The following is a 24666-nucleotide window of genomic DNA, read 5'->3' on the forward strand; positions in this document are numbered from 1 at the left end:
CTTGAGCATTGACCTATGAACCAGGAGGTCACGGTTCGATTCCACGTCAGAGGTGCTGGGGCTTCAAACTTGATCCCTAGGAGGGGGCGTGCAGGAGACAGCCGATCAATGATTCTCTCTCATCATTGATGTTTCTATCTCTTTCTCTCTCTAAAACCAATAAAAATATATTTTTAAAAAAAGAAGTAAATCTCCCAGAAAATCTTAAGGGTAGGGGGTTATGTATTTTATTCATTCTTGTATTTTCCATGACAAGTAGCATAATTCTTTACAAATAGAGGCTAGTCAAATAATAAATAGCCAGAAACACACATTTCTCAGCATCCTTCCCATCTCATTTTTAGATCCTTAAACTATTATATCACTCAGTTTCCTTTCAGCTCTTCCTCCTCCTCCATCTCGTGCTCCTCTTTCTCCTCCTCTTCCTCTTCTTCCTGCTGAACCACACTCACCCTCTTAACTCTTTCCTTAAGCCAGCGCTTGTTCCTCATCCTCTTGTTTATGTGAGGGACACACACATGTGTGTATTTTGGTATTTATTGTATGTTCTGTCTACATAGTGAATACTGTCTATACCCAGTAGATTTCAAGTGATGGCCGCCTTAAACCTTAATATTTAATGTTCCATCTTTTGTCCAATTTCTTGGCCATAGAGCAGTGATGACAGTTTCAGGCTTCGGCCCCAGGCTGGCTCAGAAGCCCCACTCTGCCACCTACTAGCTGTGTGTCCTCAAGCCAGTTACTTAGCGGTCAGCTTTGTCATCTGGAAATTGGATACGGTAATAATGGCTTCCATCTAAGAGGCTGTAGGACTAAAGGAGCTACACCTGTGAAGTGTTTAGAACAGCGTCTACATAGAGTAACTCTCAGTAGCTACTGTCCTTTTCACTTTGGGCTGAGAAGCGTTCAGCAAAGGAGTGGCAGACACGCAGGGCGTGGTTAGCCACAGGCTCGCTTGGAGTTTGCATCGCTTGGGGACGCTGGGCCCCACCTGAGAGATTCTGATGGAGCCTAGGAACCTGTCCTTTTGGATATGCTCCTCAGGCGACTTGGGTGGCCGGGCAGGCGTGGACCTGCTGGCGTAGCAGAAAACACACTAAATTTGGGGTAAGATCAGGGCTCTGGTGGTGTGTTTGCCCGTGACCCAATGTGTGACTTTTCCAAGACTCCATTTTCTTGTTTGTAAAGTGCAGCGAACAAATTTGCGTTATTTCTAGGGATGCTGTGGGAGGCCTAATTGCTAAAGGCATGTCTATGGGAAGCAGGCTTGCTGTGCAGAAAGAACGCAGGCTTTGGAACGAGACAGGCCTGAATGTGAGCTCCGCTTCTCCGCTGGGCTAGGCAGTGCCAGCCCCCCTTCTTCCTAACAGGACCCTGATTTTGCTTGGGGTGCAAATGTGCCCACTGGAAAATACTCCACCTCCCATACGCCTTTGCAGTTCAGGGTGGCCACGTGAGCAGACGGATGCTATGAATTTCTGGGAAGTTTTTGTTTTCCTGATGTAGGCATTCAATCCTGTGGCTCCCTTCGCCCTTTTCTCCCTGCCCGGAGCATGGATGAGAGGCCTGCAGGTGCAGCAGCCACCGTGCTGTGAGTGAACAATATGGGAGGGAGGCCTATAAGCTGAGGACGATGAAGCAAACAGATGAAAAGGTTTGGGTCCCCGGTGGCATCGCGAAGCGGCTGTACTAGCTCTGGACTGCCTACCCCTAGACTTCTTATGTAAGACAAATGAATCCCTAATTACTTAAGGTAGAGGTTATTTTTTGTTGGTTATTTAAACCCTTAGGAAGACTTTTAAAAGAACAAAGTTGCTAGAACCATGACTACCGTATTTTCTGGCGTATAAGATGACTTTTTAACCCAGGAAAATCTTCTATATGCCCAGTCGTCTTATACGCCGGAAAATACGGTAATCCATTGGACATTCTGGGTGTGTCCCCTTCCCCAGCTATGAGACATTTTCTGTGTTTGAGGCCCCTTCTAAATCCCATATCCTATACTTACCTGATTATAAGATAGAAGAATTGGGCTCTGGGGGCTGGTCCCTGGAATAAAGGACCATTTTCTGGGATGTGGGGAGGGTTTGCAAAAGCACCCCACCAAGTGATTAGGCACAGGTGCCGTGTGGACTACCTGTGGCATCTGATCTGAACCCACAGAGGCCGCCGCACACTAATCAAAGCAGAGGTGGGGTGGAGTGTGTAAAATGCGAGTCCAAAGGACATTGCCTTTGCTCTGACATAAGAATGGAAGGCAGTTCTAAGGATTCTATCCCTGGTGACACTCACATTTGAGAGTAAGAATGAAACCTATAAACTCCCACCCCCTCTCCCCTGGACATAGTACATTTCCATCATCATCTCTTATTGAAAACTTAAGTACCTGGGTCTGAGTGTGGGCACCTGTGTATCAGTGGGGGAGGGGGGGGAGAGAGCTCTGGTTTTCATTACAATTCTCACCTGCCCAAGCATGGCTTTAATAGGGTCAGGCGCATGCCCTTTAGGACCCACAGGAATACACAAGACTCATCAAAGCCAGCTGCTCCCTCTGCTGCTGGAATCCTGCAGGCCCCACGGTCACCCTGGCACTGCCGGTTTGATCTGAGCGCTCCCGCCACGGCCGGATGCAGCAGCACCAGATCCGTACTAGTAAAGCTCTGGCAAACCTCATAGCCCAAAAGGCAGTGACCACAGAGGGAACTTGGCTTTTTAGCAAATGTTTTTTTCCTCCATGACCTTTTACAAAATTGAACCGCAATCAGACGAGGACAGGAACCCGTGGGGCTCCCGCATCGACGTGCTTTCTCTCCCCCGAGGCCCGTGGAGCCCGGGCAGGACTCGGGGACTCTGACCTCAGCAGGCTGAGCTCTGTCCAGTCCTTTGGCTCCTTCCCAGACTGGCCTTCACAAGCCAGTCCCGTTCGGTCCCCTGCTCGGAGTCGCTCGTGTCACTTGCCTCCACGACCAGCAGCTTCGAGTAGCTGACCTTCTGCTCCTGGGGCAGGCGGGGCTGGACGGACAGGAAGAAGGCCAGCCAGAGCCCCAGGACCACGCAGCTGGCCTGGTAGAGCCCCGGCAGGCTGAAGCGCCGCACCACGAAGCCCCCCACGAAGCTGCCCAGGCTGGCGCCGCCCCCATAGAAGTGGCCTCGGAACATGGCACTCAGAGGTCTCTCTGTTCCGGGGGTGGCCAGGTCCTCTATGGAAGCGCCCACTGCCCACCACAGGGCCCCGCTGCTGAGGGCACTCAAGGCCTGCACGGGGAGCACGGACCACCAGCTCCAGAGGAAAGAGTAGTACAACAGCTGCCCCGCGAGGCAGCCCAGCCCCAGCCCTATCGTTCCCGGCCTGGACAGCTTCCTAAGCAGCGTGGCTCTGAACGGGTGAAGCAGAATCTCCCCCAGCAAGCCCAGGGCGACGGAGACACCCATCACCAGCTCGCTGCTGCCCTGGTCTTGCATGTGCCAGAACAGAAAGTTCTGGATGGTGCTGGTGACGGCTCCTGTCAGAAAGACAGTGACGGCCAGGAGGATGAGGCGGGGGTCGCCCTCCACCAGAGACAGCGCTTTGCTGGTTTTGTAGCTGGGCTCCCGGCGCCTGCCGATGGGGACGGGGAAAACAGTGCTCACCGGCAAAGCCAGGGTGCTGACCAGCGCGTAGCCGTAGAAGGACACCGCCCCCCGGGGCCCGCCGGTCTTCAGGGAGCAGTCCAGCCGCTCCACCAAGGCTGCGATGCCGCACACGCCCGCCGACGTGCCCAGCAGCTTCCAGACCCAAAGGTTTCCGTGCCGGTCAGTGGCGTCCACAAAATCCAGGTACTCAAAAAGGCTGTCGTCCGCCACCTGCTCCAGGGGGGCCGCCAGCAGCTCCCAGAACACCAAGGACGCCAAGCAGGGAATGAAAGTCCGCCGCAACCCTTCCACGGACAGGCCCAGGGTCCCCGAGTTCCCCTGGGTGGCGGACACATTGGCTGGACTTCCCAGCGCCGGACCCCCAGCGAGCAGAGGGAGGGCGCTGCTGACCCCCTTAAAGGCACCTGCCCAGGGAGTAGCTTCCCTCCCTGACGTGACAGGATGGAGGACTTGGGATGTGGTCCAGGCTCCTTCCACGGGGCCCACAGACTTTCTGGGCAGGTGACTGGGAGGCGCTTGGACACCTGCCGCGGGTCCTTTTCCGAAGCCGGAGGCGTGGCTGACCCCAGCACTCCTCTGGGCTGGGAGGCCGGAGCCCGGCTCCTTGGAGGCCAGGGTGAAGTTCACAGCCAGCGCCGCCTCCGCTGGCCGGACTGCGGGGGTCACGCTGGGGCCCGCGTGACAGGAGCGGCGCCCCAGATCTCCGTCCAGCGGCGGCACCAGCAGCACCAGCAGGCTGGCTCCCACCGAGCCCAGCAGCGAGCCGGCGAGCAGCACCCTCCTCCTCCGGTGGCTGTGGGCCAGGAGGGCGCAGAAGGGAGCCCAGAAGGCTGCGGTCAGGTGCTTGCTGCCCATCAGGATGCCCACCCAGGGCGCGGCCAAGCCCAGCTGCCTCAGGTAGAGGGTCAGGAACGGGGTCACGGAGGCATCCCGGGCCCCACACACCAAGTGGAAGAGCCCGGCCACTCTCAGCGCCCGGCGGATGTCCCATTGGGGGTTGGCGCTCATGGCTGCCTGGCGCCGTCGGACCCAGGCTGCGGAGGGGGAGCTGCGCGGGGCGGCGCGGGCCGGGGAGGGAGGCTCGCGCCCGAGGTGCGAGCGGACCCCGCCTCGGGCCTCACTCTGAGCCCTGGTCACCTGGTCAACGGCCGCCCCCGCCCCCCTATGTCCGGCCTCCCGCCCGGAAGTGGCCCCGCCCCGAGGGACGGTGCACCTGGGGGCGGGGCCCGCGCACCTGCGGCCGCACCTGCTGCGTCCCGGTCCTCCTGGGCCGGACACTGCTGGCTCTCCCCCGCCCCTGCCACCTGCCACCTGCCGCTTCCCGGTCCTCCTAGGCCGGCGGGCACTGCTGGCTCTCCCCAGCGCCTGCCGCACCCCTGTCCTCCTGGGCCGGACACTGCTGGCTCTCCCCCGCCCCTGCCACCTGCCACCTGCCGCGTCCCGGTCCTCCTAGGCCGGCGGGCACTGCTGGCTCTCCCCCGCACCTGCCGCGTGTACAGGTGCTGCGCTCCAAGCTGAGCCCCTGCCACCCCGGCTGTTCCGTTCCGTGTCTCTCAGTCTCTCAGGAGCCTGAGTTTGATCCCTGAACTGCTTCAGGCGAGTGAAACTATCCGGGAGGCGGAGAGTGAATATAGAAGTCAAATTCCTTCCTCATCTTCAGGATTTACTCAAATGCCAGGACCACCTGTTACTGTCAGGGACCGCCCGAGGCCACCCCCACTGAGATACCAACCCCACCCCTCGCAGACTCGCACCCTCGCGTTCCCCGCTTTACTTTTCTCCCCAGCAGGTACTGCCCAGCACACGATCGATGGGGCTCTTGATCACTCGTTATCTTGTTTGTCACCCACCCCTGTCCAATCAAAGCTCCAGAAGGCAGCTATTTTGTCCCCAGGGCTCAGAGCTGCTTCACTGGACGTGGGTGCCCCCTGGCAGGGGCATGGCTGGGTGACACCATCCTCTTCAGTTGGGACCACGCCCAGAGAGGGCTTGGCAGCTGAGGGCTGTCTTGGAGTGGCACTCCACACCCCATCCCGGCATCCATCTAGACCCGGAAAGGGTTCGTTCTAATCTACACCTAGGATGTCCGACTCGGGAGTTCACACTCCAGAGGAGGTTAGCTAACATTTACTTAACAAGCCACATCCAGAGACAGGGTTGCTCACAGCACCGAATCTGGTTGGGGGAGGGGGGAGTCGGGGTGGCGGTGTATGCATGGCAGGATTTGGTCTACAACTTGCTTTCATTGCAAGCTGAACGGGATTGGGCTCAAGCCTCACCTTTATGTTCTCTGTATTCCTCTCTCCCCCACCCACAGCTAGTCCTGGGGGCGAGGGAACTGGTTCTGGGCCACTGGCCTTCCCTGTGTTACATTGGCTGTGAGTTTTTGAACTCAAGAGCCAGCATTTTGCTGTCTCTAATCTCTGGTTTCTCCGGAACTAGCCTGCATTCCCACCTCTGTTTTGGGAGTCCCTACGTCAACGTGTGGTCAGGAGACACTACCTGGCCCGAGTGGATTCACAGGGTAGTCCTGCCCCCAGTCCCTATTAAAATATGAACACTGCCGGTGCTAGATAAGAGCAGAAACACGTTAGTGTGCATTTATTGAATCTGACACTCTCCTCTCAACCGAGAGACGCCCAGGGGTGGGTGAGGTGGGCAGAGGGGAGGGAGCAGACACGGGAGGCAGAGGGGGTGTAGCTGCCTTTGTCTACTTCCCATTTCCCCCCAGGACACGGGGCCCTGACCAAACAGCAGCTGTCACTGTGGTCTTAAGGGCTGGCTGGAAGCTTGAGTGGGAGAGGCGGGAATGGGAAGGAGCGGGCAGCTGTGCAAGGAGCTGGGCTTGTGTGTGCGCAGCTTTGCCCGGACGTCCTTGGGCCTTCATTGTGGGCTCCATCAACCTCACGGCCAGCCTCCTTGTGCTCCAGGCACTCGCTGGCTCCTAGCTGGGGCCAGTCCAGGGCAGCCTGGCCTTGCTCTGGCCATTGGTGCGAGCATTTGGACTGGTGGGTAGTGTGTCCTTCCTCGTGGGCCAGCAGCTCTCAGACTCAGCGCGTCCACTGCCCCTTCAGGCTCACTGGACGACGCCGGAGAACGTGTTGATGGGCATGAGAAGGGGCTTGGGCTTGGCTTTGGTCCTTTCCATCTCCTTCTGCTGGTGTGAGCTGAGCCAGAGCGCCTTGGACTTCTGGACCCCGGAACATGGCTCTGGGCAGGGGGCCACCTCGAATCTGTGAGTGGAGAGAGACTTGCTCAGGAGACCGATCTCAGGGGTCAAATCTGCCAGCGATTTTAAAGGGTATCAAGGAGGGGGCCCCATAGAGGGAGGAGGAAGCATCAGGACAAGAAAGAGCCCCCTGGGCCGAGGGCACACACTGGGAGAGGAGAGCATGCCTGGATGGGTCACTGTGTCTGCCTTCCTTACCCAACCAGGGTCACAGGAACTGGGCCCAGCAGGGCAGCTTGTGCTGCAGGGGGCAGTGCCAGGACCGGGCTTGGGATCAGGAGGGCTGCAGCTGCAGGTTCATGGGAATCTCGGCTACTCGGGGTGAGCCGTGCATTTGCCCTTCTTCCTGGATTCAAGTCACAGGGCAGCGGCCCAAGTTCACACCCACCAGGAACCCCTGCCCGGCCTCAGGATCTGCCTCTGGCAAGGCTGGAGGCGGGAGATGGGAGGGGCTGGCTTCTGCTAGGTTTGCCCGGTGGGGCACGCAGCCCAAGAGGTGGCGGGCCCAGCCTCACCTGACCACATCCCTGAAAGTGCGCCGATTGTCCTTGTCCAGCCACAGTGTCAGCAGCCTCTGGTCCTGGCTCTGGATCTGCACGTTGGCCGCACGGAAGGTGTTTGTCACTGTCTGCAACAAAGAGACAGCTCCGGCATCACCTCTGTGGCAGGCGGCCCTGCCAACGTCTCCTCCCGAACACGGGTGTGTTTCTTCAGTCCAGCGCACGGGTCCCGGCTCTCTTCCTGCAAGTGACTCGGCAGTGGCAGTCCTGCAGAAATCGCTTCCAGGCCGCTCTGGGCCCCGCGGGCCTCGGGTTTCTGCAGTCCTTCTCCCAACCTGCCATCCTTAATTCAGAACACAGCCCGGGCTGCCGTGGCCGGTGCCTGCCAGGCTATGAGGTGGCCTGAGCGCTCCCATATGACAGACTAGCGATGGGTGGAATTTTCTATGTCCTGACCCCCCAGTTCCATGTTGGATTACATACAAAATTATTTACCTGGGACAGAGACAGGGCGTCTAGAAAGAGGCCACCTACCCCCCAGGACTGAGATCAGGCCTTATTGCTTTGTATCCTGGAATTGTCTGGGGGCCAGATATGGGCGGAAGGAATCCACCCTCTGCACAAGGAACCTGGGCCAAGGTGTTCAGCCTTCCGTGCCCCAAAGCCCTACGTGGCTTCTCTAGGAAGTACCCAGGGCCAAAGGAAAGCATCTCTCTGACCTCCCGCCTCAGGGGGCCTCTCGGAGAGAACCTCTCCCCCCAGCAGGGAGTTGGAGCTGCCTGGCTGCAGGTGGGACTTCAGAAGGCCTTTCCAGTCACTGGCCCAACCCACGTGCAGCTTTGGGTGACTCCTCACCACAGAACACTGGAGTGCTAGAGCCTGGGACACCGGTCCAAGTGTTCTCAGCCCTGGCTGCTCGTAAGAATCATCTTTCAAAACATAAAATTAGAGATTCTGACTTAAATGGTCTGGAGTCCAGCCAGGCATGATTTTGTGTTAGAGAGAGAGACAGAGAGAGATGTATGTGCCCTGACTGGGGATTGAACCTGAAACCCGTTGGTGTACCAGATGATGCTCCAACCAACTGAGCCTCCCAGCCAGGGCCAGGCATGAGCATTTTAAAATAAGCTCCCCATTGTAGGCCTGGCTGGGAACCACTGAGCTCACCTACCTCTGCATTGTCATAGAGCAGAGGCACCAGCAGCAGCCTACACGGGGGTGGGAGGATGGGGAGTCAAGCATGTCCTGGCATCTCTGCTGCAGTTTTGGGGGCAGGGGTAGGCCAGCCAGAAATCTATGGGCAGAGTGTGCAAGAGTCTCGCGGGAGGAGGGTCAAAGCCCAGACTCTACAGCCAGACGCCCGGGTTCTCATCCTGGCTCTGCCCCGTATTAGCTGTGTGACCTTGCACATATTTCTCAATCTCTTTGTGCTTTAGTTTCTCCCCTGTTTAGGAACAATGTGGTAATAATAGCAGCCACTTTGTAGGTCGGTTGTGGAGATGAAAAGACAGCATATGTTAAGCACCTGGGACATAACAAGCTGTTTATTGATGATAATTTTTCAAGAAGGAGCTGGCATAAATGATGGCCTCCGCCGTCAGAGGAGAAGGGAACAAACCCACGGTGGGTTCTTTCACTCCTCAGCCTGCCTCCTGGCCCCGGCCCCCTTCTTCCATCACTCTATAGACTGGGCCACAGGGGAAGTTCCTGGTCAGCCAGAGTGAGGGTATTCCGGCTCCAAGAACAGAAGGGCTTTGTGAGTCTGAGCAGGGGGGCTGTGGGGAAACACAAGATGCACCCAAATCTTTCTAAGACAGAGGGTAGCACAAAGGGAGAGGGGCTTTCCCCTGCGATGCAACAGAGCCTGCGGCAGCTTAGATGCCCTAGCGCTCTCGGTCATGGCGGGCAGGTGTGGCCCGGGGGCTGGGGGAGAGGCGGTGGACCCTAGTGGAAATGGACCAGACGGCCAGCTGGTGATTATGGGCACTCAGATGTCATCCAAGACCTTCCAGAAAGACCTGGACAGACAGCAGGGAGGCTGGGGTCCTGGTGAGCTGGGGGCTGGGGGAAAGCCACGGGCATTCAGTATGACATGGGTGATGGCCCACCTGACATGACCCAGCCGGTGAGGTTCCCACAGAGGGGAAGGCAGAGGTTTGCAGGGACTGACTGTGGCCACTGCAGGGCTGCGCTCAGTGTCTGCCCGCAGGACCTCGGCCACCGTGGCCCTGCCCCGTAGATAACCAGAGGCGGTCTTGGGGCCTTTCCCACGTGCCTGCATGCAGGCAGCTGCCTTCCTTTTCCCTTGGGGGTCTGCACCCCTAGACACACCCAACCTGCCGGCTTTGGCCTGTGAGGGTCGCAGGAGTCTTGGCTGTCAATCTACAAATGTGGCCGTGGAGGTCAGTGGAGAGGACCCGATGCAGGATTTGCAAAGGCTGCCAGTCTGAGCTCATGAGGGGATGAGCAAAAGGCTGCCAGTTGTTTCCTGCCTTCTACACCCCAACGCCCAAATGTTACCATTCTCCACTAATTTCCTAAATCAAAGTTCCAATCCAGCCTCAATAGTGTCATTGCGGCCCCTTAAACTCACCAAGCCTCGATGCCCGAGCCCTGCTGTTCTCAGAACCTGGAACACCTTCACTCTGCTGACCGTGAACTTCCCCTGTGGCCTAGTGTTCATCATCTGACCCATTTGTACAGAACATGCACGTGTACCGGCTCCAAGAGGAAAGCGCAGTGACCGGAGTTTCCCCGAGGAGGTCGGTGCAGGAGTAAAATGCGAAAAGCCTACAACCAGGTTGTTTAAAGAGGCCATTAAAAGCAGAAAGCATCGTAAGACACTGACTTCAAAGAGGAAATACATGCGGGTACATGGGTCCACCTCGGAGCTGACAGATTAAACACAGAGCTGTCCCTGGGAAGGAAGACTCCAGCTCAGCACAGCAGACCTCTTAGCCAATCAGAGCTCTCCTACAGTGGAGGGGCTGCCTCAGGAAGAGTGAGCTGTTCGGGATGAGAGCTTGTAGGGGTGAAGGATGGACCAGCTGACCCAGCAAGCACCTGGAGTGGCCAGACAGCACGCTGAGTGCCGGCGAGAGCAGGGAGCGCTCAGACAAGGGCCTGCGTGTAGGAGCTCACGGTCCATGGACACACAAAGGCCGTCACCTGTGGTGGTGTAAGTGCTTCTATGGCTGCGTCCCTGAGGCTTTCCGGGGGCGCAGGGGTGGGGCACCTCCCTCACTGGGGAGTGGAGGGTGGGGTGGGAGGAGGACGTGGAGGGAAGGGAAGAGATCGGGACGGATCACCAGGGGGAGTTGACACCTGAGTTTCATATAAAAGAAGAAATGGGAATTACAAAAGGAAGATGGAGAAGGGGAAGGGAGGAATGGGGTTTCCGGCCAAGCACAGCACAGGAGCAAGGCCCAGGGGCGTGGCTGCTGGACACTTTAAGAACCCTGGTGTCAAGGGCCTGCAGGGTGGCCAGAGTCGTGGATGGAGAGGAAGAGGAGCAAGCTATGCCACACGGAAGAGTTTCTGCCCTTTTGCCATGGAGAATGGGAAATGGCAGAGGGTTTTGAGCATGAAGTGATGTGTCCAAGTTCTGTTTGGAAAGGTCTCTGGGGCAGAGGTGCGGAAGGTGGGCCTAAGGGGTGGATCCAAAGTGAGGATCTGCCTGGTAGTTGAGGGTATCTAAGAACATGGTTCAGTGTAATCATGGGATCCAAGGCCCAGCTAAGTAGGGAAGTGAAGCCCGGAGAGGCCATCAGGTAGGGAGAAGATGGGTGAGTCTGTATCAATAGGGAATCCATATCAAGAAGTATGGATAAGGGCAAAGGGCAATGAGGTTGAAAGAGCTGGTTTGATTTGGTCAAAGGTCACCTAGCTGGACCTACAGTGTTTAGGAGTCTGGCAGTTGTGCAGTACAGGAGATGCCAGAATGCCTATTTTGTAGTTACCTCCGTATGTCTTAGGTCTTCAGAGAGCCAGCAGGTGGGGGACAAGGCCTTCACTCTCATAATGCCTTATTTATGCCAGTTCATGCTCAATAGTTCAAACCGACTGATTGGAAAGCAGATTCTTTCTGATAGGAAGACCCATTTCCATAGCAAAGGCTCAGAAAGGCTCACAAGTCCTCCCTCTGAACACCCATCCCCCTGCGCTCCCACCACCTGCCCTATTTGAACATCCCCAGTTCCCGTTGTACCCAGGACTTACAGAGAAGGACCTTCCCGCCAAGTTGGACGACTTGACAACTTCCGTCACGTTAACACTCAGGCATGTGTGGTCTGTAAGGGAGAAACATTTTGGGGGAAAGTGGGTGGGACTTGAAAGGGGAAGGAATGAGATGGGGCGGGGGGACGGGCAGCGATGAATGGGCCTTCAGGGAAGTAGTACAGTTTGAGATTCTAGGTCCTAAGAAGACTCCCTCTCCCCACATGAACCTTCTCCCACATTCTGCTTAGCCCCTTCCTGACTCCACCTTGGTCCCAGCCACGTTTCTGTTCCTTCCTGATTCTATTATCCATTTCCCTCCCCTGGAGAATCCACAAGTTTCCGCATCCTCAGGCATAGCAGCCAACCAGATCCCTTTCTTCATGCCCTCGGCACCCTTTTCCAATGGGAGAAAGTTCTGTTGAGCTTCCTCGCGGCTCCTGGGAAGGAACCTAGCCCAGGATGTGTGTGCAACGAGGCACCACGGAGGGGGAGGAGCGCAGCACTCCCGGCAGCCTGAGAGCCTTCCCTGGGCGTCGGAATGGTGTCTGACGTGTCCAGGTCATGTGTGACTGCTCCCAGGCTCCCCTTCTCCCTGCTAAGGAGGGTTCTCATGTCTATGCCTGAGGCGGGTCTGGTCTCAGTCCTGACAGGGTTTTGTGATGGAAGACTTGGAGGAGGCATAAGCTAGAGTGGGGGTGGGCAGTGTGAGTCTTGTGAAGGAGAGAGAAGAAATACAAAGTTAACAAGAAGTTAAGATTATCATTCACTACATGCACATAAACTAGTACCTTAGCTCCATTTTAGAAGTGAGAAAACGGGTAGAGCGGTCACAAGTAACTCGCCCAGGTCACGCAGCGGTAAGTGACCAAGCTGGCTCCGAAGCCCGCCCTTCTGATCCTAGAATCAGTGCTCTAGACTCCCCCCACCTCACCTCTTGGTTAGAGCTATTGCCAAAGTCACACGCCCCCTTCACGGTGGGCGTTAAGGATCTACAAGTAAAGGATGTCTCGTGTCCGATACACCAGGAATGTCTGGCTGTGACAGAGCTTCGTGTCATCCACAAATTCAACCCGCCTGGAAGCCATTTTATCAGGAAGTGATCAAAGCAACAAATTATTTCTTGAGTGTCCTCTTTGTGACAGATGCCAAGACAATTTAGGAGCGATGATGCCCATAGATAAACACAAATGCTTTACAGGACAGATGTCATAACTAGAGAGCTAGTAAAGCCGCACAGGAGAGGAGGGAGCGAGGCATACTCCTCATAGGCTTCCAGGCTGGCTAATGTGTATTTTCAGTCTGTGTTTATTCTGGAACATTCCAGATTCATTCATTCTTTTTAAAACAAATGTTTGGGTGGAAAGTAGCATTTCTTTTATTCAGTAAATGTTTACTGAGTACCTACTATGTGCCAGGATGTGTGCTAGGCACTGGGGGTAGAGCAGTGAGCAAGATACATTTCTGCCTGGTGAACTGTTTGCTCTGGAACAACCTTCTATAAGCATCTGTGGCTCACAGCCTGGACGCCTGGCCTGCTGAGATTTGGAGGTTGCAGAGGAAGTGCGAGGAACAGAGTGAGGAACACGGGCTCTTGTGTGAGGTGTGGCCTTGGGCAAGTTATTTCATTTTCTTCAGTTTCCTCTCCAGTAAAAAGTTGCTAATAGGAATAATGCCTAAGCCATCGGGTTACTATGCTTACAGGAATGGATATGTTTGACAGAGAACATAACCTGGCCTCTGAGCAATGTGTGTGGTGGTTAGAAATCCACATCACCAGCCTTTCCGTTATTCCAGAGGCCAGGGCGCTCACAGGAACAGCTCACATTTATAACCTATGCATATAATTATATGCCATAAACTGGTGTCTTCTATGATCTCGATTTCAGACATAGATAATTAGGTAATGATCTTCGTATCAATAGATATCTGTCATTCTATAATTAGTAGATACTTTGGATTAGTAGTGCCCTTTGTGACCTGGAGGGTCCCTGCCCAATGGAACAGCCTTCAAAATAAAAATTTCCAAATAAAACTCTAGCCCTGCAGCCCCTCCTGCGGTCCCTCCGCCTTCATCAGGCCTCAGACGCGCAACCCAGTGCTAGGGAGCAGCCAGCCCGCTCACTGCTCAGCCTCTGAGGGCGGGGGCTGCGCTTCACTCCAGCAGCCTGAGTAGGTGCTCAACCGCGTCCAGTGACCCCAGGGCTGGGGCGGGAGGCCTCCCCTGGTTCACCTCCCCTCCTGTCACGGGACCCTCTATCCTCCGCCCTCTTGTCCCTTCGCCCTCTCTCTGCTCTGCTGTCCCAGCTCCTCACCTTCAGTGTCACTGGCTGGAAGGGCCTTCAGGACCAGCCCGGTGGCCCTCAGGGAAATGGTAACCTCTCGGGTCCGGTGGCTGAGCAGGGCCTGGGGAGGGAGATCAGGCGTAGATGGCGGCCCTCACATCCTCACATCAACAGTCTCACTTCCAGCCCTGCCTCGAGTTTTATCTGTGTCATCAATGCCCAATAAGGGGGACGGGAAAAGGGCTTAGAGCACCCTCAGCCCCGGGGCACGTGCAGTCTTCTAGGCCCAAAGGACGAGGAAGAGGCCAGCCCCTTGTTCCTGAAATCAGGTCCCCTCCTTGTCCACCTGTGAGGCCACTGGTAACCCTCACATTCCTACCGAACTCTCTGGAAGCTGGGACACGGGGGGCAGTGGCCGGAAAAGGGCAGAAGGCACCTCTGGCTCTGTTTTCCCTCCCCGTGCTCCTGACACCTGCTTCCATCCAGCCGCGCCTCCTGACCACACCCACCACTGACCTTCTGGTAGCTCAGGGAGAGCTCAGCCCCTGGGGCCTCAGCCGCGCCTCTCCTCCTGGGGGAGAAACCATCTGAGGGAAGATGAGAAGAGGCTGAAGGTGGGAGGTCCTCTCTGGACCCCAGCTTCCCCACCTCCCTGAGCCTCAGGGGGGCCAGGCTGCAAGCTTGGAGGGACCCAAGGTCACCTCAGTATTCAGCCAAAACAGGTGGGGAAATGGGGCTTGGGGAGGCTGAGTCAGGGTGAGCTTTGGAAAAGGGGAGCATCACCTTTGGGGAGTTTGGAGTCTTGGATCTTCACCTTCAGCTCAGTGAGAAAAATGTCCTCTGCGGAGTCTTGGCTCAGGTCACCGAAGAAGATCTGGAGAGATGGGGGGTGGGGGGTGGTAAGAGGGAAGGGGAAGGAGGTGGAGAAGGCTGGCTCCCTGCCATAGGCAGCTCCCCCTGCAACCCCGGAGCCTGAGGATGTGGGTGGCTGGGAGAGTGTATAGAAGCTGTCAGAGTCCCCCCGCCCCTCCTGCCGATGCTGGATTCTGAGTGGCATCCAGTGATGACCTGGATCTGACTCTGTCCATCTACCTACACACATATCATATGTACAGCCAATCATAGATTTATAAACAGTGGAGGAAAGTACGATTGGAACCCAAACTACTGAAACCACCACTAATGTGGGTGGCAGGAGCGGGGGACACAATTCACACGGGGGAGGGTAATAAAGTCTCTTGTAGAGCCTGGTAGGGGAGGATGAAAGGGTGAGGGCCAGAAAGGAGGACCTGACAGTCCTCGATGTGCACAGAGAAGCCGGGGCTGCAGGAGCCAAGGGCTAGTGAGAGCTGATTTGCTCCCAGTGAGACCCCGAGGAAACTAGGGGGTAGGAGTGGTTCCTGAGGGAAGAGGGACAGAGCAGAGGGGAGCGGCAAGAGGGAGGATGTTGGAACAACAGGGAAGAGTAGCCACAGGATTCTCAAAAGAACAGGGACGGAGAGAGAAAAAAAGTGTCCGCAAGAGGCCAGGAGCTGGCCTGGCTCTCACAGCGAGGTCTCCGTGTTCTGTTGACCATAAACCATTTCACAGACTCCAACATAGTTAGGCGAGGCCCCTCTGTGACTGTGATGGGCCACTGTCACGTCTGAACACAGGCAAAAATGGGAAGACTGTGCAGGCCACAGCCCTGCCCCGCCCCTCCCAGCAAATAGCGAGCGGCTGCTGTTTCTTAGCGCCAAAGAGTAACAGTTAAAACGACTGAGATGCCCAGTCGTAGAATCATTCCTGCTTCCTGACAGCATTCGATCCAGAGCAAAGTCAGATTTTTTGGAGCCTTCTCCAAAGTCACCGGCAGGAGGCCGAACGCTGTAAGTTCTAACAGTCCCCTCCTGAGATGCCTCGTGGTTCTCCAGGGGTGTGCCCCCCCTCACTCAGCAAGTCGGGAAAATCATCTCTGTCCGGGGCGGGGGGGAGTGGGGGGGGCTCCGGCTGAGGGCAGTGGCAGCTACCGAATCTTTCAATGTTTGCATCGCTGCGATGTTTACTCCCTGTACCAGGGACCTCGGAGAGTTTTTCCCCCATTTGTCTCTTTTGTGTTGTTTTGGTTTGCATTTTGAAAACCAAGGGAAAGTCCTAAATCCTTTATTTAGGTCAAGATCAAGGAGGCAATGAAGAAAAGATCTCCCCCAGGAAACAGAGTATAAGCTAGAAGGACTTCCACAAGAAGCTAGAGGCAGAGGTGGCCATTGGAAACTAGCCTGCAGGCGCTCACAGAAGTCCAGGGAGAAATCCAGTAAGAAGGTAAAATGAACAGCCCAGGGTCTCTGGGTGGGTTTATGACGTGCACCCCGGTAACCTGTGTTTCCCCTGAGCCAGGCACTCAGGGGTGGGGGTCTGGGGCCCAGCAGGCTGCCCCAGGTGGAAAGCTTACCTTGACTGTGTAGAGCTGGAAGTAGATGGGCTGAGTGCCCATGCGGACATAGTAGGTGATGACATCCAGGATGAAGGGGTCTACAGTCTGGGATGTGTCCAGGGAGGGAGGCTGTGAGGGAGACAGAGAATGTTTTCAACGACCTCCTTCCATGCTACTGTGGGAGGTGCCACTTTCTTAATAGAGAAACCCCACAACCCCCACCTATCCTCTGTGATGCACTAACCCAGCTGGTCCTTCAGCACAGTCCAAGCCTTTCCTACCACCCGGTTTCCACTCTAGTCAAAATATGCCTGTGCAGAACCCCACGTCCCCAGGGACTCGGATTCACTGTAATTGCACCAAGACATACTTGGTACCTCTACATGCAAAGCATTGTGCTGGGTGCTTGGGGTTAACAAGATGCCTGAGAATATAACTAATCACGAAAGAGTCTGGACTGGGTTCTAGGTTTGGATTAGCTACTCACTACCCTTGGGCGTGAGAAGTTGAACCAGAAGGTGATGTCTCCTTCAGTTCTGGTAGTAGCTGAATATATTAATAAACCAACTACTTTTTACATATTATTGGGAAGGGACTAGTGCAATGTCCTAAAGACCCCCCCCCCCCCCCCGAGCCCCATATAATTCTAAAGCATAATAATTTGGTGTTTTAGGTAAACAGAACAGAATGTCTACATAGAATCTGATAGCATCAGAGTTGAAAATAAACTCAGAGTTTACCTAACCCATCTATGTATGCTCCTATAAGATCTCCTCTGATTCTCACATCTGACCTATTGAATACTGTTCCCTTCAAAAAGGTTATGCTGAAGAACTATGACCTTATTCTAATCATGCTGCATTCCTCACACTGTATCCAGTCTCTTCATGTAGAAACTGCTTTTGGAGTAAGTGTAAGGGTCATACAAATTGTTAATTATAAGGAGAAGGACAGCAGGGGAAAACTAAAATCTCATATGTGTCCTGGCAGGGGGAAACACTACCAATAAAGGTACATAGTTTTGAGGAAAAGGTATTTTAATACTTAGCTAAATAGTCTTTCATGTATACGCAGACAATTTTTAGATAAGCAATAATTCAGAAAACATGCCTCCCCCCCAACATCTTTATTCAAATAAAAGATATAAGAAGGCACCCCAATCAGGCACTAAAGCAAAATGGAGATCTCAATGAAGTGGCAAGTTTGAAAATAAATACGTAAAAATCAGTAAGTCCCTTTTATACTAGCAGTAACACCATCCAAAAACAATGGGAGAAAAATACCATCCTCACTTGCAAGGAAAAACTATTAAACGTGAGTATAAATTAAGCAAGAAATGGGTCAAATCTGTATGCTGAGAACTGCACAACTATCATGAGGGATATACAAGAAGACCTTAATAATTAGAGTTATACTTTGGTCTCAGAGAAGGTGACTTAATAAGCTAAAGATGCTAATTCTCCTTCAAACTCCAACCAATGTCCCAAGGGAATTAAAAATAAAATAAAGCCCCGGCCGGTGTGGCTCAGTTGGTTGGATGTCTGGCCCTGTACACCAAAAGGTTGCAGGTTGGATTCCCAGTCAGGGAGCATGCAGGAGGCAGCTGAGTGATGTTTTGTTCACACATCAATATTTCTCTCTCTGTGTCCCTCTCCCTCTAAAGAAAATCAATAAAACATTTTTTAAAGATGAAAACAAAATTCTGAAACCAAACATAAATAAGCACATTCTGAAAAGTTTTGAAAAAGAAGAGTAATGGGGTAAGCTTACCCTGACAGCTATTAAAATACAAAAGTGCTAATTTGTACAGAACTGAATAGGTCAATGAGAAAGAACAGGTATCCAGAAATAAACTCAAGCATATGTTAGAATTTAGTAAATGATGAGAGTGGCATTTCAGATGGATGGAGCAAGATGGTTTATGCAATAAATAGCTTAGGAAAACTGCTAACCATTTGGAAAAAAGAAAATTACATACTCCACACTAAACACTGAAATTAATTGCAGATAGGTTATTTAAATGTAAAAGTGGAGATGTTAAAAGTATTAGGGTAAATTACCAGTGAAAATTTATTTAATCTTGGATACAATTTAATCAGTAGAGAAGTCCTTTCAAAACATAAAAGTGCTACGTATGTCTACATAAACGTATTGAACTTTTGAAGATCAAAAGCTCTATTGACATAATTGATAGGCAAATAATAAAGTGGAATAAAATGTCTGCAACACATATGATCGCAAAAAGGATAAGATTCTCTTAATATGTCAAGGCCTTTGCAAGTCAGTAAGAGACTAGCTTCTTCCCACTATCGGCCGAAGGTGGGGGTGGCGCTGCGGTTTGTGTAAGAGAATGTGCTCTGGCATCAATCTGCTTGATTCCATGTGGGACTCTGCCACTCATTCGGTACCTTTGGGCAAATTACCTCATCTCGCTGTGCCTCAGCTGCTTGATCTGTAAAATGGGGATGTGGAGACAATAGCACCTGCCAACAGGAGTGTCTACTTGGTAGGGATGCCCTGCGTTAAGTGCTCAGAACAGTGCCGGGCACACGGACGGACCCTGGAACCATTCGCTATTATAGTCACAGACAAAGCATCACAGGAAACTCACAAGAGAAGGAGTGTAATTGGCCTACACACTTAGGCAAGGATGCGCTCCTTCATCGTTTCCACCGTGGTTTTGTCCAAAGCACAGTCAGTAACCACGGGGATTGCTTCCAGGACCCCTGTGGAGAGCAGCATCTACTCACACCCTCCCGTGTACTTTAGATCAGCTCTAGATTCCTTCTAATACCTAACACAATGTGAATGCTGTGTACATAGCTGTCATACTGTGTTATCTGGGGAATAATGACAAGAAAAAAGAATGCGTATGTGTTTAGTTCAGAGGCAACTGTAGGCCTAGCACACATGAGCAACAGTGTAACTTGTTCTTCCTGAGTGTTTTCCATCCGGGGTTGGGTGAATCGGCAGGCGTAGACCCCGTGGATAAGGAGGACTGCGGGGCCTGGTACGTGTTCTGAGTAAATCCCAACCACTTGCTGGTTAGGGTTCGCTCCTGTATTGCTCTCCTGCCTCCTCCAACCATGGATCCCCTGGACTGACTCTTTAGGTCAAGGGTCAAGAGTCATATGGGAAATGGCCCCCTCTCGCCTCCCTCCACCCTGCTGCCCTCCCCGCCCCTACCATCTCTGCCAGCTTCTGGATGGCCGGGCACAGGGTGTTGACGGTGCTCTCGTACCAGGGGTCCGCCCGGCCCAGGAACGCCGCCAGCTCTCCGAGCTCCAAGTGCCGGGATGATGCACGCTTCTGAGGACACAGGGATGAGGCCGACCCGTCAGGCCTGTCTCGGCCGGCTCTTCCTGGCCGCAGGGTCCCCAGGTACCGTCCTAGGCAAACCGGCTTTGGGAATGTGGTCCAATCCCTTAGCCTCTTGGGGCCGTTTCTGCACCGTCGACGGCGCTGTTCTATCTCGGATGAAGCGGGAACGCCCGCTCTGAGGGCCACTCTCCAGGGACATTGCGAAATGACCATCAGCCTTAACAGGAGGGAGGCGAGTGTTGCATTGAACTTAATCTTCCCAAAAAGCAGCGGAGTGGGCAACAGGAATGAGAACCCTCGAGTGGGGCTTCCTCTCCCCCAGCAGGCCAATGGGCTTCCGCTGCCTGCAGTTCCCAGGAAGTGGTGTGTGTATATGTGTGTGTGTGTGTGTGTGTGTGCACACGCGTGTGTGCACATATGCATGTGCATGTGTGTGTGTGTCCCTGTTTGAGGAGAAGCTTGCTATTAATTCCATTAGAAAAGCAAAACGAAAACCAGAGATGGGCAGGCCGCCTGCCCCTGTGAGAGAACGTCCCGCTGGCCACACTCAGCCCCAGGGCCATGTCCGTGGCTTCTGGAAAGACCTCTAGGGTCTCTCCCAGCTCCGCCTCCAGAGGAAGGGTGACCCCAGTTCCTGGAGCCGGGGTGGCAGGCTGCAGTGTGTCCTGCCCAGCCCCTGACCCAGACCCCTGCTCCTGACACCCCTCCACCTTCTTCCCACCCCCTCCCTCACCCCCTGTCACCTCAGGAGTCAGCACAGGGATGTAGTAGAGCTGCAGGCTGAGTCTGGGTGACAAGCAGAACGTCTGGGTCTCTCGCTTCCTGGCAAGGGGCAACAGAGCACACGGGGTTTCAGCACAGGCCCCCCCCCCCCCGTGCCCCCAGAATCCCCCGCCCCCAGCCCCCCGCTGGGCCCCACCTGAGGCTGTGGTAGGCCCTGGCCAGGCGCCCCAGCATCCTGTCGTCCCCCAGCACCAGCACCCGGGCCGTGTGCAGCCGGGCGACGCCGGGCAGCAGTTCTCCATCCTCCCCGGGCCGGCCTGTCCTCCGGTGAAGCCCGGGGGGCCCGTCCCAGCGGCTGATGTCGGGGGGCCACGTGCGCTTCTTCACGCCCCCTTTGCGCTGCAGCCCGGCGCGCTCCGTCTCGGGGCTGCTGGGTGCGGGCAGCTCGTCAGCGCCCGAAGGAAGGTCCCGCTCGATGCCGCTGTCGGTGGACAGCACGGACATGCGGGCCAGCTCGCGGTCGGGCAGGAGGCCCTGCAGGTCCAAGGCCTCCAAGTCCGCGCTGAGGCGCCGCTGGGAGCCCAGGCGCAGGAAGAGCACCAGCTCCTTCCCTGCGACGTGGACAACAAGGTGGAGGGCGTGTGAGCTGGCAGGGCCTCACCCTGGCAAGGTCGGGGTTCATGTTTCCCAAACGCTGCTTCACTGAGCAGCAGCCCCACAAGATGCGCCACGAAGGAGCAGAGGTTCTGTGGCCAACAGACCCAGCCCCCCACCCCCCTGGCCTGCCCCCTCTTGTTGAGTTCCATTCCTCAGCAGCTAAAGGCTTGGAGAAGCCTGCAGTTAAGGAATCAGCATCAAGGAATCACTCTAGACCCTCTCTGTCACCATCGCTCATTAGCATCCTCCCGCCCTCCCACTTCCCGAAGCTTCCCCCGAGACACAGAGAACAGACCAGCGGCTGGGGGAAGATCTCCAGGCTTTCCTGACCTCCAGACATGGCCCTGGGGGCTGAGTATGTTCATTTAATTTCCCACAAGGAAACAGGCCCAGGGAGAAAACGGGGTCTGTCTAGACTCTAGGGTGACCCAGCTTGTGAACGGAAGTGCCAGGACCTGACCCCGCTCACTAGTCCAGCTCTGCTCCCTGCAGCCTGTGCCTTTGTCTTCCCTGCTCCCTTGACAAGGGCCAGGGGCACCGGGAGGGGACGCCGGTGTGGAGGGGACGTGCTGGGTGAGCGGGTCCTTCTGGCAGCCCCTTCAGCTCCGGGAGCCATGACTTCTCTTGGGACTGCCTCCTTCATGGGGACCTGCATTGTCTGTTGGCATCATCATGAGCACGTGGCACCTTCTAGACAATGCGAGGCCAGTGGCTAACGCACTAAGCTATTCTGACATAAGGAAAACGCCTTCTTCCTTCAGATGTGCAGAGCAACTCCGCACACACCCAGACACACAACGGATGTACACACGGACACACAGACACACACAGATACACCTAGACAGATGCACACTCAAAGACAGACACACAGACACACATAATAGATACAAAGATACAGTCACACAGAACACAGAGACACAATAGATACACATACAAGCACATGCAGATACATACACAGACACAAACACAGAGACACATGTACACACAGACACACAAACACAGATGCACAGACACACACATATGCCACTGTTCCCAGCCAGCTGCCTCGAAGGAGGTCAAAGGCGTGACTCACAGAGCTGCTCCTCATCCGTCCACAGCTGGAACGTGATGTGCGGGCTGGGCAGGGGGATGCTTGCGGGCTGGGCTGGGAGGGGGTCACCTGAAGGAAGGAGCAGGCTGTGGAGACCACGGAGGAGAAGATTGTGGGATTCTCCTCTGCCCTCCCACCCCACCCCCAGCTCCTGTGTGGGGCCTAGAAGGGGGTGGCAGAGACCCTCGCCCTCCCACCCCCGCTCTGGTCACGGCCTCTCCCTCTCTGCCACCGTCAGCTCACCAGGCCTAACACGGCAGCAGTCCCTCCGGCCCAAGGGTTCTCAGAAGCTCCGTTTCCTGCAAACTTCCTAGCTCAGCCTTTAGGACCTTCACAAATCAGCTCACAGGGTCTTCCCCAACCTTTGCTCCTATGGCTGGTCCCTCCACCAGCCCCATGTGCAGCCGCTGCCTCCCCCATTGTTAGTAGGCGCCCTGCCTTCATCCAGAGAAGGGGAAAGGCTGCTGTGTTTCTCAGCGTCTCTCCCAGGAGCTTGCACACAGAAGGCACTCAATTAATGTTTGCTCCGGGCGGTGACGCTAAAGAGAGCGCAGGAGCCAAGTACTAAGGTCAGCAGGACCCCTGCAGTCCAGGGGAGGGACGGGGCTGGGCCCTCCTCTCCTCCTCCTTCCGAAGCCTTCCTGACCACTCCACCCCGGTCGTCATTCCCTCCCAGCAGACCTTACTGGCTGCGCCTAACAAGGAAATCCTCACACGTAGCCTTAGGATTTGATTTCTACATAGCGTGGTTCCCACCCTATCGAGGCTGCAGGCTTCCTTAGTGGAGAGCAGCCAATGCCCACAGAATACCTACGACTGCCAGGCGCTGTTTTCCGCCCTGGCACACCTTGCCATCGCCTCACCAGATCCTGCATGGGCCACAGGTAGTATTCGTATCCTCACTTTACAGAGGAGGAGCCAGTGGCACAGAGAGGTTAAGTAACTGGCCCTAGGCCACACAGTGAGTCTCGGAGTCAGAATTTGAGGCCAGGTATGCCAGCGTCAGAGTGCATGCTCTGAGCCAGGACCCTGTGCTCAAAACCACTGTCCCATGCAGGGGCTCCACAGGGGCGCTGGCTGGTCAGTAAGATGTGCAGGACAAGGCAAGGTAGGAGGCAGGTGCTGGACGTGGCTGGGTGCTGGGGGTGGCCAGACCTGGTCTCACCCTGTCCATGCAGAGTTACTGCAGAGTTAGCAGGTGGTACCCCAGGAGAGCTCCCGCCGCTTACCGCCGCAGCGCCCCCTGGCGGCCGCCGTCGGCCCCAGCAGCGAGCAGTAAATCTCCTCCAGCCTGTCCAGGTGCCCCTCCCGGGTGGCGCTGGGCTCGCTGGCCATCTGCTCCACCGCTGCCACCACCGCGTGGAAATGGCGCTCCAGGGCGCGGCGGGGGCTGGCCTGTCGAGGGGCGGTGTCAGAGCCTGGATCCCGGCCCAGCACCCACCCACCCCAGCTCGACGCCAAGTCCGCAGGTGCATGGACAACCCAACCTGGCGCCTCCCCTCTGCCTGGGGCGAAGCAGGGGGGCGGGCGGGGCGCAGACGGAGCTTCCCTGCCAAGGCTCTGCGCCCCCACATCCCAGGCGCCGCTCCTGCCCCGCCACAGCTGCTACCAGATGCTGCCTGCGACTGCCGGTCCGCTCTGCCCCTCCACCCGGGGTGGGAGACAGCTGGTGCCCGCAGTGTGGGGAGCCCAGCCCGGCAGGATGGCTGCTGGCACCCACCTCCTTGAGGCGTCACCAAGCGCTTGTGTCAACGCCCTGCCCCACAGGATGTGAACTCCAGGGAAGCAGTGCGTTTGTCTGTTTATTTATAGCTGCACCGCCAGCTTGTGTCCATCAATGTATGGAATGTTTCCTGAACTTCTCTCATCTTTATACTGCCTTGACATAGCACCTAGACTGCTAAGTACTCATTATTTTTATTTAAATCAGCTCAGTTTTTTGGTTCAAAAGTATTTTAAAAAGAAATTTTATATTGCTACCCTACATAAAAAGCTTGGCTCAGTGGTTGAGCGTTGACCTATGAACCAGGAGGTCACGGGTTCGGTTCCCGGTCAGGGCACACGCGCGGGTTGCGGGCTTGACTCCCATGATGGAGGCAGCCGGTCAATGATGCTCTCTCATCATTGATGTTTCTATCTCTCTCTCCCTCTCCCTTCCTCTCTGAAATCAATAAAAATATATATATTAAAAAAAATAAATAGAAAATAACTAACGATCACAAAGCACTATGGCTGGCCATGCTTTAGGGCTGGAAGCTTGGTCTCTTTTTGAAAAGGGAAATGGGCAAGTGATGGAGATGCGTGAGGTAAAGCACCCGGCTGAGCCTTCCTCCTTAACGGAAGCAGGTCCTGAACGAGTCTCTCACGGCGCCCTTCCGTGCCCTTCAGCGCCGGGTCCTTCGCCCGCAGCGGAACAGCTCTGACACCCTGAGAACCGCCCTAGAGCCTGTTCCCTAGCGTCTCCCTCACCCCACCCACCGCCAACGAATCCGCTCATCACTGGAGTGGGGGCCACACAAATGACACGGGCTGGCACAACAGGGCTTGCTGCCATCTCTCCTCTGCGTGGGGGTCCGCTGACTCGGGCCTCCACTTCCTGT

The 24666-nt window shown here is 55.3% G+C and overlaps 2 protein-coding genes across 2 annotated transcripts in view; both read right to left on the bottom strand.

Annotated features, from left to right (window-relative positions):
* Positions 1 to 339: 339 nt before the first annotated feature.
* On the bottom strand, positions 340 to 4755 carry MFSD6L (major facilitator superfamily domain containing 6 like). Its single transcript, XM_079798850.1, has one exon. It carries the CDS (start codon positions 4639 to 4641, stop codon positions 2857 to 2859), a length of 1785 nt encoding a protein of 594 aa, XP_079654976.1. The 5' UTR covers positions 4642 to 4755; the 3' UTR covers positions 340 to 2856.
* A 1584-nt stretch (positions 4756 to 6339) lies between these two features.
* Positions 6340 to 24666, bottom strand: part of PIK3R6 (phosphoinositide-3-kinase regulatory subunit 6) — a 29489-nt gene continuing 11162 nt past the window's right edge. Inside the window, exons 8-19 of the mRNA XM_079799105.1 lie at positions 23296 to 23461; positions 22049 to 22135; positions 20516 to 20930; positions 20340 to 20418; positions 19462 to 19584; positions 16294 to 16404; positions 14646 to 14736; positions 14379 to 14449; positions 13893 to 13983; positions 11581 to 11696; positions 7378 to 7490; positions 6340 to 6866 (exon numbers count right to left, since the gene is read on the bottom strand). Coding sequence (XP_079655231.1) covers positions 6710 to 6866; positions 7378 to 7490; positions 11581 to 11696; positions 13893 to 13983; positions 14379 to 14449; positions 14646 to 14736; positions 16294 to 16404; positions 19462 to 19584; positions 20340 to 20418; positions 20516 to 20930; positions 22049 to 22135; positions 23296 to 23461 — 1620 coding nt within the window. The 3' untranslated portion in view covers positions 6340 to 6709. The remainder of the gene's footprint in view (positions 6867 to 7377; positions 7491 to 11580; positions 11697 to 13892; positions 13984 to 14378; positions 14450 to 14645; positions 14737 to 16293; positions 16405 to 19461; positions 19585 to 20339; positions 20419 to 20515; positions 20931 to 22048; positions 22136 to 23295; positions 23462 to 24666) is intronic.

The sequence above is a fragment of the Cnephaeus nilssonii genome (genome assembly GCF_951640355.1).
Source record: "Cnephaeus nilssonii genome assembly, chromosome: 19".
Taxonomy (NCBI): Eukaryota; Metazoa; Chordata; class Mammalia; order Chiroptera; family Vespertilionidae; genus Cnephaeus; species Cnephaeus nilssonii.